This window comes from Ovis canadensis, chromosome 7 (assembly GCF_042477335.2).
Source record: "Ovis canadensis isolate MfBH-ARS-UI-01 breed Bighorn chromosome 7, ARS-UI_OviCan_v2, whole genome shotgun sequence".
Lineage (NCBI taxonomy): Eukaryota > Metazoa > Chordata > Mammalia > Artiodactyla > Bovidae > Ovis > Ovis canadensis.
Genome location: NC_091251.1, coordinates 98,830,320 through 98,844,421, shown reverse-complemented (window position 1 = coordinate 98,844,421; position 14,102 = coordinate 98,830,320). Strand labels below are relative to the sequence as shown.

The 14,102-nt window shown below is 53.1% G+C and overlaps 1 protein-coding gene across 1 annotated transcript in view; it reads right to left on the bottom strand.

The window, feature by feature from the left end:
* TMEM63C (transmembrane protein 63C) overlaps positions 1-11,962 on the bottom strand; it is a 35,579-nt gene extending 23,617 nt beyond the window's left edge. Inside the window, exons 1-5 of the mRNA XM_069595211.1 lie at positions 11,813-11,962; positions 11,210-11,289; positions 10,764-10,845; positions 6,459-6,496; positions 1,033-1,175 (exon numbers count right to left, since the gene is read on the bottom strand). Coding sequence (XP_069451312.1) covers positions 1,033-1,175; positions 6,459-6,496; positions 10,764-10,845; positions 11,210-11,289; positions 11,813-11,962 — 493 coding nt within the window. The remainder of the gene's footprint in view (positions 1-1,032; positions 1,176-6,458; positions 6,497-10,763; positions 10,846-11,209; positions 11,290-11,812) is intronic.
* Between the last annotated feature and the right edge of the window lie 2,140 nt (positions 11,963-14,102).

The window sequence follows — 14,102 nt, the reverse complement described above, 5'->3', positions numbered from 1 at the left end:
GTGAATGCCTGGTGCCTAGAAACGCTTGCCTACATCCTGCGCTTCCTTTTAGTTCCCCAGAGCTTGTTGCAGGAGATGCGAGAGACATGAGTTCCATCCCTGGGTCGGGAAGATCCCCTGGAGTAAGAAATGGCAACCTGCTCCAGTATTCTTGCCTGGAGAGTCCCCATGGACAGAGGAGCCTGGCGGGCTGCAGTCCCCGGGCTCACAGAGAGTCGGACACGACTGAGCGACTGGGCACGAGCACCAGTGGCCGAGGAGAAACAGGTGGGAACCTGAGCGGTCAGGGCACACCTGGCGCTGTCCGGACGTTTACACACCACCTAGTCGTATGGCCCTCATTCGGCTCTGTGTCTGCACTCACTAGCGACATACTGGCTGCTATTCACTGAGCACCCACTACAGGTAGCGTGCGAAGCACGCGACACGCATGGTCTCTCGATCCCTATGACCGTTGAGGAAACCGAGGCCTGGGGACACTGCGGAAGATGAAATAATCTTCTGGGAAGCAGACGTGGGTAAACATGGGGAACCATGTTTTCAGTCTCTGAAGGCCAAGCCCTCACCCACCACACTACTGTGTCAAAATCTACCCTGCTAGGAGAAATGTCGATGGACTCCGGATGAGAGATTCTGCCCCTACGATGCTGCGTCCACCAGAGTGGGTACAGCGAGAGATCCGGTCCAGGGATCTCGGCAGTGGGTCACATGCCATGACGAGGCCTCCACAAACACCTGGCCAGGTACCGTGGGTCATGGATCATGGATAAACATTCGGTTTTAGACTGAATTACTACTATCTGCCTTCTCTGCGCCAGACCCTGGGTCAAACTGGTACTCAGAGAGGTATCACCTGTGGTTTCCACGTGAGGGAACTGGAAGCACGGGTTGCCTAAGGTCCCATAACTAATCCTGAGAAGTACAACTAGAAGTTAGAGTTCGAGATGCCGAGGCCCCAAGCTCTGTCCCGCCAGCTGGGCTGCCTCTTAAGGTCTAGTGGGCCGGGCTCGGGGTGCACGGAGCTCCACCTACCCAGAACATCTCCAGTGTAGTTGATGGGCAAGATGATGCCCAAGGAGGGGATGCAGAGGATGAGGATAAAGATGATGAGGTGGTACTGGAACATGATGTAGATCCGGGCGTCGTCTCCACACCTGCTAATCAGATCTTCATTCCTGGAAGAGACACAGAGATGGGGACACTGCTCAGGAGCCAGTGCGGCCGCAACTCGAGGCAGGGGCAGAGGGAGCAAACGGAGAGGAGATGACCACCCCATGCCCGCGTCTTCATCTTCAGAAACATCCCTCTTCTCAAAACTTGTTAGGCCCAAAGTGGGTTTCACTGAATTTCACAGGCGTATCAAAGAAAGAGGCTGCAGATAACACACTTGGGAATCCAGAAGCACTCTTAAATCAGGCATTGATTTCCTCTTTTATTGCTTCTTCAAACGTTCCTAGTGCCTGCCATGGTACAGGTACTGAACAAACCGTTAGTGATAGCAAGATTCATCCTAGTTTTCAAAAAGCTGCTCCTTAAATCAAAAACCACAATGAGCTAAAAACTTCAAACCACAATGAGCTATCACTCCATACTGCCAGACTGGTCAGCACTGGGAAGTTGGTGAGGAAAGTTCTGGGAGGAGGTGCTGGTGAGGGTGTGGGATGCTGGGAGCTCTCTCACACTCATGGGTACTGACTCTGGCACAGCCACTTTGGGTAACAGTCGCCATTATCTATAGGAATTGACTATATGTACACCCTACGGCCTAACAATCCCCACCCCTAGGTTTATAACCAACCGAAATACATGCACATGGGCATTAAGAGACAAGGATGAGAATCTCAGAGGTGCATTATTTGTAATGGCCCTGAACTGGAAACAACCTAAATGTCTGTCAAAGTTGAGATGGACACAAGAATGAAGTACACACACAGTGAGCTGCATACATCATGCATATATGTACTGAAACACTATTCAGAGATAAAAATGGAAGACCACAGCTGAACTCCACACATGTAATGTTGAGTGAAAGAGGACACACACGAGCAACACATGCCACATCATTTCACATACAAAGTTCACAAATAGGCAATACTGAACTGAAGAGTTAGAAGTCAGGATGCTGGTTCCCTCTGAAGAGCAGGGAGGTGCTAGGCGATTGGAAGGGTGCAGGAGGAGAGCTTCTGGGGTCTTGGCAATGCTCTAATCTTTATTAGGAGGGAGGCTGTGATAATTGAGCTGGACATTTATTTTTTGGGCATGTCTCTGCATGTTTGTTAACTCCAATTAAAAATTTTAAAAGCAACACATGCTTATAATAGAAATTTTGGAAAATACGAAGGAAGAAAATCATTCACCTACAATCTCATCAAACCTAAGACAATGGGTATTAATCATTTTTGTCAATTTCCTTTAGTTTCTTATTATATTACTGGTTTACCTTAGTGACTGTAGTATAAACAGCATTTGGTGGCTCAGACGATAAAGAATTTGCCTGCAATGTGGGAGAACTGGGTTCGATCCCTGGGTTAGGAAGATACTCTGGAGAAGGGAATGGCTGTCCACTCCAGTATTCTTGTGTGGAGAATTTAAAGGACAGAGGAGCCTGGTGGGCTACGGTCCATGGGGTCACAAAGAATAAGACACAACCGAGCGACTAACTCTTTCACTTTTTCCCCACTTTCTTTCATTTCACATTTAATCTTAAGTGTTTTCTGACAGTTTACCATTTTGTCTAAATATTTTTATGACTGCACAGTAATAATGGTGACAATGGTCTGTTTGTGGATTATTAGTTCACACTTAGCCCCAAGGTGCACATCTGCCCCGCCCCCCCCCCCCACTGGTGGACATACCATAGTTTACTCACCCTTGCCCTCTGATCAGACTTGAAGGTGGGATGCAACTTATAGCACCCAGTCCAATATTCAGATTTATTTTTCAACAATACTACAATGTACAGCACGTCTTCAAGGCTTTCAATATCACCATTTCAGTAATTACTTAGAGCTCTCAACCTTTTTTTTAAACTTCAAGCTGTTAAAACACTTCCTGCCCTGCATTTGGAGAAGGCAATGGCACCCCACTCCAGTTCTCTTGCCTGGAAAATCCCATGGATGGAGGAGCCTGGTGGGCTGCAGTTCATGGGGTCGCTAAGAGTCGGACACGACTGAGCGACTTCACTTTCACTATTCACTTTCATGCATTGGAGAAGGAAATGGCAACCCACTCCAGTGTTCTTGCCTGGAGAGTCCCAGGGACGGGGGAACCTGGTGGGCTGCCGTCTATGGGGTCGCACAGGGTCGGACACGACTGAAGCGACTTAGCAGCAGAAGCAGCAGCAGCCCTGCATTTGAGAATTAAATCCCAAGAATGGGGCAGATGAGGAGTGGTGAGAAGGGAGAATGGGGGGAATGTCCCCCTGCAGGATTGGGGTGCCCGGATCTGCTCATATGATATAGTGTGCCTGAGGCAGGGTGAGAGCCTCCAATCAGATAGTGAGAGCAGAGGGCCGGATGGGACTGAGAACACAAGAATTTCGTTTCTGGGCTAGCAATTCCCTCTGCCCCTACTGGGCTCATTGCTCCATCTGCACCGGAAAACCCAGGCTATACTCAGCAGTCTATGTTACACTTTCAAGGGAAGCCTGAGTTTTTGAGCTATCTATACTTCTCTATTCAACTCTGTCCTCTTCCCACCGCTCTTTAAAATGCGGCTCCTACTCATGATTAATTCTTGTCTCTGCTTGAATCGCTTCCTCTCCTCTACCTCTTACTGGAGACTCGCTGTACCTGGCATCCTTCTCTTTCACCTTTAACGCCTCCTCTCTCTTCAGCCACCCCGACTTCTTCCCTTTCAATGACAGCCAGGTTCAAGGGCCCATGTTTCAGTCTTAGAAAAACCCGAGAAGCTCCTCAAGCATCTACTCCTTCACCAGCTTCCCTTTGAGTTCCAGCCAATATCCTTACGTCCCTGTCCCACCCACTTCTTGAAAAAAGGTGACTTCCTTTCTCAGCCTCTACTCCTCAGATGTCTCCTCATCCCGGACCTGCCCTCCCAGGGGAGACCCAAGTCTTCAAAGCCGTCGTCCTTTCCTGAGCACTCATTCTAGTTCGGCTCGCAGGGTTGGAGGCTGCAGAGCACACCATGTCTGGAGCCTTGTACCTGCCTGGTTACAGCAAGCTGCTGCCCTACAGGATACTTTTTCCTCCTGCCCTAGCTATTCTCTCCCTTGGATCCTTTCTGATCTTGCTCCCTTGGGTGAACCATCTGCTCCCACGACTTCAACCACAATCTCTTCACTCCATATCCCAAGTCTAAATTTCTAGCTTCAACCTTTCTCCTAAGCTTTATTTCTGTTTTTCAATAGCTTGACCGTCAATTCCCATACTCGCCCTGGTTCTGTGTTATCAATTTCCCAACTCATTATATCTCCTCACCTTCCACCTAATGTATCACTGCCCTTCCCAGAAATGAGACGTCGACTTCTCCTTCTTTCCTAACCAGGTGGAAGCCAGGTGGAAACCATGACCCACTGACGGTCACCCAGAGCCTCCCTTCCCATGTCTCCTCCACGTCAATTCCCTGATCATCACCACCTCTCACCTGGACACTGGGAAAGCCTTCTTAGCTGCTTGCATTGCCTTTGGCCTCTTCAAACTGCCATTCACCCCTCAAACTCCTGCCTACAAACAGACATCATCCTGAGTTTCCTGCTCAAAAACAGGCACTGCCTTTCTGCTGCCTCTAAATCAAAAGCCAAGATTCTCGGGATGGCAGTCAAGATTCCCACTGATCCTTCTGGCCCAATCTTTTATCTCGTCTCTTTCTATGTACTCCTGTTGCTAGCACACCACAAGATTTACCATCTCTGGACACTCTCTGCCATCTCCACCCCAAATATTTGCCCCCCCAGTCCTTAATTTCTGATTGGGCCCTCCATATCACAATGACCAAAATTCTTCCCATTCTTCAAGGCCTCGCTCAAAACCACGCTTCTTCTGAACCCCCACGTTGGAATTAAGTTCTCACTCTCCCAGATGCCTTTTGCACAGCAGTTATGCGCTTCCCGTGAGAAGTTCTATGGCATGGGTCTGGTTAACCTTTGTGTTTTTGATTAGACTGAGTGGGCTTTGTGCCCTGGGACTTTGGCTTCTGCAGGAAGGGAGGGTCATGAAATGGACAAGAGACTGCAGGTGAATCTATGTTTCTCTCAATGAAACTGTATTTATGCAAGCTTGTGCATGCTTTTCAAAATAAAGCAAAACTAGAGAAAGTGCCAAGAAATAAAAGTCTTCCCTCCACTACCCCAACATGGGGCTAAGAGTCCCAACCCCCCACACAAACTAGCTGTATCACGTCCTGGGGACTTCAGTGAAAGATGAAGGAAGACGAAAGGCCAAGGCCAAAGGGAGTCCTCCGTCAGGGCTGGGGCTCAAACACCAGAGACTGCCAGTCCAAAGGCCAGCTCTGGATTCCTAACGGCCAGTCAGGATGCCCTGCACCCCTGTGGGGGCCCCAGGTCTGTGGAAAGAGAGGTGCCCTGGTGTGGCTTGTGTGGGTTGGGACGGGGTCTGGGGGCAATATCTGAATGCTCCCAGCAAGGCTCTTGAATGGTGGACGTGGAGACACTCGATGGAAGATGCTCTAAGAGCCTTGGCAAAGAACCAAATGAGCAGGTCCAGGCGGACCCCTGTGCAGTGGCGTCTGAGGAGCGGTTAGGCAGTCCCCTAAGGAGGCATCCCAGGCAAGGCTGGACCCTGGAGAAGAGGGTCAAAGGACAAGAAGGGCAGGCTGGATGGGAGCTATTTAGGGAGCACCCAGGAACACAGAGGGCTCTGAGATGGAGACAGAGCTGTGCGCACACGAGTAAGTGTGTACACACACATGTGTTCATGCAGTAGAGACAGAGAGCTCTGAGAAGAGTCAGGGACGGGTGGGGATGAGGTCATCAGGAGATGACAGGCCTGGGGTCTCTCTCCTTGCCGAGGGGGTCTGACACTCAAGAGATCCAGAAGATGCGATGGGCCAGGGGTTATCCCTCCAGAGTGGGCACAGAGGCTGGGAGACAAGGCCTGCCCTTCTCTCTGGTGGTTTTGGTTTTTTCCATCTCGGCAAATATGAGGAATGATGTTCACAGGAGAAAAGCAAACAGCACGTGGGAAGGGCTTCTTTTTCCTCGTGTGGCCTTCATAAAAGCATTTTTACAAGCCTGTGAAAGGAGTCCTTTCCTGAGAACTGTGGCAGAGGGAAAATGGGCTGCGGGCACCCTCCAGTTCCCATTTCACTAACTGGAAAGCATCCTTTTTCCTGGGCTGGGCTGCAGTGGGCGGCCGGGAGCAGGGAGTGGAGGCTGGGGCACAGAGTTCAGGCCCCAGGCCCTGTCCTGTGGGGAAGGAGACCTGCCCCCCACCCTCCAGCAGATGAGGCCCCGTGGCTCAGAAAATTCAGGCACTTACTTCATGGTGATGGTGTTGAAAAACCAGGAATAGAAGCCCTGGAGGAAAAGGAGAGAAAGTGTGAGAAACCCAGGGCTGGGACGTCTGAGGCAGCGAGGCAGTGTCTGGGGCTTCCTCCCCAGGCAAGGCCCGGACCAGAATCAGTGCTGAGGGGGATGTCTTTTTGGAAGTCGGGCATCCTGCGATAGGAAGTGGGGACCTGGGGGGGCCTTGGACTGGAGGGAGAGAAGGCACTCTGGGGTGGACATCAGTTGCTTTCTATTTGTCTCTCATTGCGTCCACCTGGGAAATGCCCCTCCACCAGGCATGTGGCTCAGTGGGCTGTCCCTCAAGAAGGCTTCTGCCAGTTGACCAACAGGAGCCTGACCCAAGTGCGGCCAAACAGAATGCTCTTAAGGGAATTGATATGGCATGGCTTCCTCTGGGTTCTTGCCTCTCGGTCAACACCAGGCAGCCTGGAGGGGCTTGGTGAGTCTCTGATGCCACATGCAGCAGTCTGCCTGAGGAAAAAGCCAAGTCAGATGAAGAAGGACCAGAGAGGGATCCTGGTGGCAATGCTGGACTTCCTGGGTCCAACTGGACCTGAAACAGACACTTATCCTAATTTCTCCACACTCAAGCCACACATCACCCTTTTGTTACAGCAGTAAGCTAGAGCTGGTTTCTTCTTCTGCACCTGAGAGTCCTGTCAATTATGCCTTTCTCTCCAGTCTTGCTGTCTGGAGTTCCCGGGTGACGGGAAAAGGTGGCCTTGGCCAGAGACAGGGGGAAGCCTGGAGAGGGCGTCAGCTTAGGAGCTGCGTGCTAAGGTGGGTAGAGGGCCATGGCTCTAAAAGCTGCCAGGCGTGGCAGCTGGTTAAGTTGCTCTGATGCATGCTTGCTTCTGAGATTCTGGAGGGCTTGGCAAAACCTCAGAAAAGGCTGCAGTTCCTGACGGACCCCATTTGGGTCACGAGCACATCAGTGAACTGGGCAGCCCCCCTCTCAGCTGAACCATGTGCATTAGGGAACAGGTATTTGAAATGAGGTGCTGGAGAAGACTCTTGAGAGTCCCTTGGACTGCAAGGAGATCAAACCAGTCAATCTGAAAGGAAATCAACCCTGAATATTCATTGAAAGGACTGTTGCTGAAGCTGAAGCTCCAATACTTTGGCCCCCTGATGCGAAGAGCTGACTCTTTAGAAAGGTCCCTGATGCTGGGAAAGACTGAAGGTGGGAGGAGAAGCGGGCGACAGAGGATGAGATGGTTGGATGGCATCACCAACTGGATGGACGTGAGTTTGAGCAAGCTCCGGGAGTTGGTGATGGATGGGGAAGCCTGGCGTGCTGCAGTCCATGGGGTCACAAAGAGTCGGACACGACTGAGCGACTGAACAACAACAAAAGGAAGCAAGGAGAGGCTGGTAAACACGAAATAAAAGGAAGTTCCTCGCTACCTTCAGTGTAAGGCCCACCTTTCAGGCCTCTTCACTGTGCTGGGTGGGTTGACAGCGGGAATGCCTGTCGGGGGAATCATTCCCCTAGCTATGACCTAGGGAACTAAAACAGGGATAAAAGCCTGGCTATGAGGCAGAGCAATGAAGGGACAGGGTACGGAGATGGCAGTGGCGACTGGGCAAGTCCCAGGCAGGGGGTGAATTGCTAGACAAGACTGGGCTTGACTGTCAAGACTGGCCACCCATCCCCGCATGGAAAGCCTTTCCCCACCACCCACCGCTGGGCCAACTCTCAGTTCACTAAGACAGCAGGCAGGTTTGCTGACAGGCCCTAGTGGTTACGTGGAGTGGAGGACCACCAGCGAAAGGGCAGAGGTCGTGAGTAGAAGTGTGGTCTATACACTCGTGCAGAGTGCATGGACACAGATGTGTGAGTGACCATGTGTGGATCCGTTCTCTCTCTCTCTCTCTCATACACACACACCTCCCTGCATACACACCACAGCTCTGAAAGGCATAACTATTCTGAAAACTTCACAGCTGAACAGCAGGCCTGAGAAGCAGACGTATCTTCTCTCTTCTCCCTGCCCTGAGGAAATGATCACAGGCTCCCAGGAGCCAGCTCAGCTGGCAAGACTGAGTGACGGTGGTCAGTCCACACACCTCGGTGGCCCCATCCTCCCCGATCCTGCCACGCCTGTCCCAACTTGCTCACGGCACTATGGGGAGACCGGCTGGCTTCACTCATGCCGCTCAGCCAGGCTAGGGGCTCGCCGCCTGCCTGGGACCCCTCACCACACTCTCCCTCTGTGTGTAATTTCTACCCTCATCTGTTTGACTGCCCCACTGCTGCCATAATGATTTATCTTCTAGATATTTTTAAAATAAAATGTCACTGTGCAGAAAAAAAAAACTACAAAGGCAAAGCGATGTTTCCAAAGGTAAATCTGAGAATCACCTTGCAAGGTAGGTGTGACCTCATTCGACAGAGGAAACCTCCAAGACACGAACTGTCTGAGGCTCCTGGCCTGGCCTGGGGCAGGTCTTGGCAAGGAAAGGGACTGGGTCTCTTGGAGGGATGAAAATGGAAGGAATAGGGTTCTACCTGCTCCCTGCCTCCAGCAAATGTGTATCAGATACTAATGACAGGACAGGGTGGACCGGGTGCTGGGACAATGGTAAGTGAGACCAGAACGACACTGGTCTCGAAGGGGGAAGTGGGCACACTTGACTGATTGTAGGATGGGGAATCCTCACAGTCTGGGCTAAGAGCACTGAAGACAAGGCGTGCGTTTTCTATTAGGCTATAACAAGAGATTGGGATCCAGGGGAGCAGACAAGGATCCCGGGAAAGTGGTGCTTGAGCTGAAATCTGAATAGAGCTTGGGTGTGTTAGCCAGAGAGGGGCCAGTGGGCAGTGGGGTGGGGGAGAGCAGGTGACGGGCGTGGGGTGAGAAGAAGGATCAGAAAGACGGCCAGTGTGGTGGAGGGTGGGGCAGTCGGGAGGGAAAAGAGAGACCGGACAGGTGGGCAAGAGGCCCAACCACAAGCCCATGTGATTCCAAGAGCATTAGGAAGCCATAGAAAGCTTACACAGGGGGCCCTGTGTCCCTGTTCATGGAGTTCACTCTGGATGGAGTAAGGGGCACGTGTGGACCAAAAGAGATCGGTTACTGGCTACCGTGCTCACCCAAGCCAAAGACTGAGGGAGGCTGGACTGTGGGATGGTGGGAGAGGTGGAGAGAAACGAACCTGGGAAGGCGAGAGCAACACGATTAGGTAACAAGCCGGCCGCGCCAAGGGCCTGGGTGAGAGCAGCGACACGTACCTGAGTGGGTGATGGGAAGAGTCTGAAACCAGGGGTCCAGGGACAGGTGGTTGTGGGGGGTGAAAATCACAGCATACTGAATCCGAAACGCCCTTACGATATTTTGAAGGCCACTGGACAAATGGGGCCAGAGCTCAGAGGAAGTTTAGCTGGAGACAGGAATTTAGGAGGGGTCCATGTAGAACTGGGGGCTTCCCTAATAGCCCAGTTGGTAAAGACTCCATGTACAATGCAGGAGACCCCAGTTCGATTCCTGGGTCGGGAAGATCTGCTGGAGAAGGGATAGGCTACCCACTCCAGTATTCTGGCCTGGAGAATTCCATGGACTGTATAGTCCACGGGATTGCAAAGAGTCGGACCGATTGAGCGACTTTCACTTTCGTGTAGAACTGAAGTCGTGAGTGAGTATGGATGACAGGACTGGGGCTGGGGAAGTCTCCCGGCCTGGAGGCGGCACCGCCAGAGGGAAATCCCAGAGAGCAGGATGCCGCGGAAGCAGCCGGAAGTGCTTTCCTCCGTTCAAGGAGGGAAGGCGGCTCTGAGAGATGAGATGAGAACTCAGGAGCGGCCACTGGGTTTCGTGACGAGGGGCTGTGGGTGACCCTGGGGCTGTCTGGGTGGGAGCCACGGGTGAGAGGGAGGTGAGCAGTGGAGGTGGCAAGCCAGACCTCTCTTCCGAGTTCCGCTCAAGAGCACCCAGCCCTGAGCGCCACGCAGAGCACGTTAGCTCCGCCCCGTCGCGTGGCGGGCCCCCTTGCTGCCTTTATCCTCTGCGCCCTAACCACCACCATTCTCTTGCGCCCTAGGAGGCAGCTGGGGTCAAGTCTCTGTGTTTCCGCTGGGGAAACAAGCTTGGCAAGGTTGAGGCGTTTGTCCGAGGTCAGGCTGCCCGAGCGCGAGCTGTGGCCCCTGCCGGCGAGCCGGCGCGTCCTGCGCGAGCCCAGGCCGCCTGTCCAGGGCCAGCGCGCCCGCCCCTGCACCATTCCCCCCGTGCCAGCGCGCCCACCCCCGCCCTCCCCGCACCAGCCCCCCAGGACCCACCTTGTCCCTGTGCTCCATCTCCAGGGAGATGTCCGAGGGGGACGTCTTCTCGCTCTGCTCCCCATAGACCAGTGAGGTCAGGCTGTCAGCCAGGAAAGAGGAGGTGGACAAGGAGAGGAGGCTCTTAGGCACCTGCCTCGCTGTCTTGCCCACGACCGGGGTGGAGGACTGGGGCCCCTCCCGCCCAGGAGCAGACACACCAGCTCTGGGCATCTTGGGGAGTCGTAATCCAGACTGTCTGAGACCTGAGGAAAGAGTGGCCTTGGGTCCAGAGGGGGCTGCCCTCCGGAAGTCACCTCTGTGCTGGGAGGGACGAGCAGGGTGGGGGTGGTAACGAGATGCCACCTGCTGACACCTGTGCAGCTTGGGTGCGGGTCAGAGCCATGTCCTGGTCACGGCAGCACATGCCCCGAGGGAGCTGGATCCCCACCCCGGCCCCTCCTCACCTGTCGTTGTGTATCAGCAGAGCCAGGCGCCCGTAGTCCCACGCGGCTTTCCGGAGGAAGGAATAAACCAAGACAATGACCTGTCGGCCAGGAAAGGGGCAAGAGAGTTCACAGACGCCTTCCCCTCGACTCACCCCTGCATTCCCAAGAGGAAGACCGTCCCTGAGGGCTCCAGGGGCTTCCCTCTGGGTGGCCAGCTCTGTCAGGGGAGGGGTCATGCCTTTTTCAAGGCCCAGTGCCCAGCAGCATCCTGGCACAGAGTGGTTGCTCAGAGTTGGTTGAATGAAGGTGGCACGTTTAGAACAATGGATGAGAGGCCTCCTTGAAGAAACCATCAAGGGGCCAGATGGGAGGCTCAAGGGCAATGGCCAAGGGGGAACCTTCGGACAAGGGTGCAAGAAAGAGAATCAGGGATCTGTCTGTACCCAAAGCCCCCTCTTCTCGAAGGTGCCCCCGCCCCGGGCCGCCCTGAGCAGGCTGCCCTTTAGATGGTTCTCGCCGCTGGGGCTGGTGGGACACAGCTACTTGTATCCCTTGGGAAAGCTGGACCATGTGCCCCGGTGAGACCCATCTGGTTTGCCCTCTGCAGTGCCCAGCACTCACCACCCACAAGATGATGTTGAGGAACAATACGGTAGGGATGCCCCCAAAGGGCTGCCCCTTTAGGACGGTGTTCCGAGAGTTGAAGCAGTCATCCACCGTGAAGTTCTGGGACTTCCCCAACATGTTCAGGTTGTTCGGCAAGACAGTCATCCTGGGAGGCTCCCTGCTGGAGAGGGGTCCCCAGGTCAGACATGAGGCCCCCCTCCCCCCACACTGTGCAAGATACTGAAGCCTACTGGGGAGCTGGGAGGGCTACACTGAGCTTATAACTGGTCAAGGCAAGCTCAGCCCTCAGATGGCATGCAGGCCTGTCCTGTAGGAGACAAACTTCCTCAAACCCAGGGGCGAGATGGCAGAATAGCCCAGATACATTGGTAAACACACATCCAGTGGGCCTTCCTATTTCCACCTCTGTGATGTTTTTCTTGAACAAACCTCACAAAGGTCTCAGGGAGAAAATATTCAGTTTAGAGGATAGAACCACCACATCACGGGACACCCGTACAGGCAGGGCCATTAACGATCGTCTTTATCATCTTATGACTCTCTGGTCCAATTTCCAGGGAAGGCAAATCACTTCTAAGACTAAGTAATGTAAGAATGTAGAGTTCCTGGCACACCACGGGGACTTGCTATTTCACCTTGAACTTGACCAGAGAGATCAACACCCCTTCAGGGTTGTGAGCCAATACAATGAGCCTGAGACTCAGATGCAGGGTTCACGGTCAGGGGCATCTGCATTCTTCAGGCCTAGGTAAGAGCGGAAAGTGTGAGTGAAAACTGGAGGGAACCAGCAGCTGCTTGGACTTATCTGCAAAGTGGCTCCAATTTGAAATGATCACTTGTTTTGGCTCCAGACTACTACATCACACCCTAGAGATTCTTCACTCCCAGTCAAGAAAAGCAGGCTGGTTCATTCAACAAATATTTGGTGACAACTGCTTTGTGCTAGACTAATAGACCAAAAAAAAAAAAAAAAAACCCCACAAAACCCTCCCTTATGGAATTCTCGTGGGGAATGACAGTTCAGGGGTGGGAGTGAGGTTAGGATTGTAAAGAGGGTGATTAGGGAAGGCCTCACAAAGTCTATGGGGTCACACAGAGTTGGACACAACTGAAGCGACTTAGCAGCAGCAGCAGCAGCAGCACAAAGAGGATGCCGTCTGAATAAAGACTTGAAGAGGGAGCAAACCAACCAGCTGTGCGGGAAGGGTGCTGCAGGCAGAGCAAAAGCCTGTGGTTGGTGGATGGAGTGGCAGGGGTGGGGTGGGGCAGTGTCGTGTCGTGGTGGCAGCTTGCCTGGAGCGAGGAAGAGTTAAGGGGCCAGTGTGGCTGGACAGGGGAGAGTGCCTGAGCAAAGGAGGGACATGAAGTGACTCATAGTTTAAAGGGGTAGAGGGGAAGGGCAAGTAGAGGGGGTCAGTTGGGAGGAATTTGTGGCAAGCCAGGCAAGAGATCTTGCTGGGAAAGATTGAAGGCAGGAAGAAAAGGGGACGACAGAGGACGAGTAGGTTGGATGGCATCACCAACGTGATGGACATGAGTTTGAGTAAACTCCGGGGGTTGGTGATGGACAGGGAGGCCTGGAGTGCTGCAGTCCATGAGGTCACAAAGAGTCAGACACGACTGAGCGACTGAACTGAATTGAATCGAGGCAAGAGACAGTGGAAGCCTGGACTGGGATGGGAGCCATGAGAAGAGGGCCAGACTTTGGAAATATTTTGAAGGTGGAGCCAACCAGATTTGCTGATAGACTGCATAAGGAGCATGAAACAGAGGAGTCCAGGATGACTAAGGCTTGTGGACTAAGCAACTGGAAAACTGGAGGAGCTGTTATTGGATGGGAAAGACAGGACGTGCTGGGTGGGAGGTGCAGGGCGGGGGGACTGGGAGCTGGGTCGTGGACACGCTCGGCAGGCAGTGCGCTGTGTGTCTGCAGTGCAGAGCAGCGATTGGAGACACGACATGGGAGTGGCCGGTATGGAGACAGATCTTCGGTTTTCCTACTTTCTGCTCGCCTCTCTGCCTAGGTTGCCCACCATTTTATTACCCCAGGTCACTGGTTAACACATTCACACTAATGTGTTTAGCCAAATGTACAATTATTAATAGGTTATATTGAGCACAATATATTTTAAACAGGAAGCCATCTGCTGGAGAGTCAGAGTAGAAGCTATGGCATTCCTGCTGTCTCGGCGGATGGGGCGGCATCTCAGCCTTCGCGGGCTCTGGGTCGGCTGCGGCATGAGATGACAGTTCTGCCAGTGGCCACTAGGGGGAGCCATTGTTG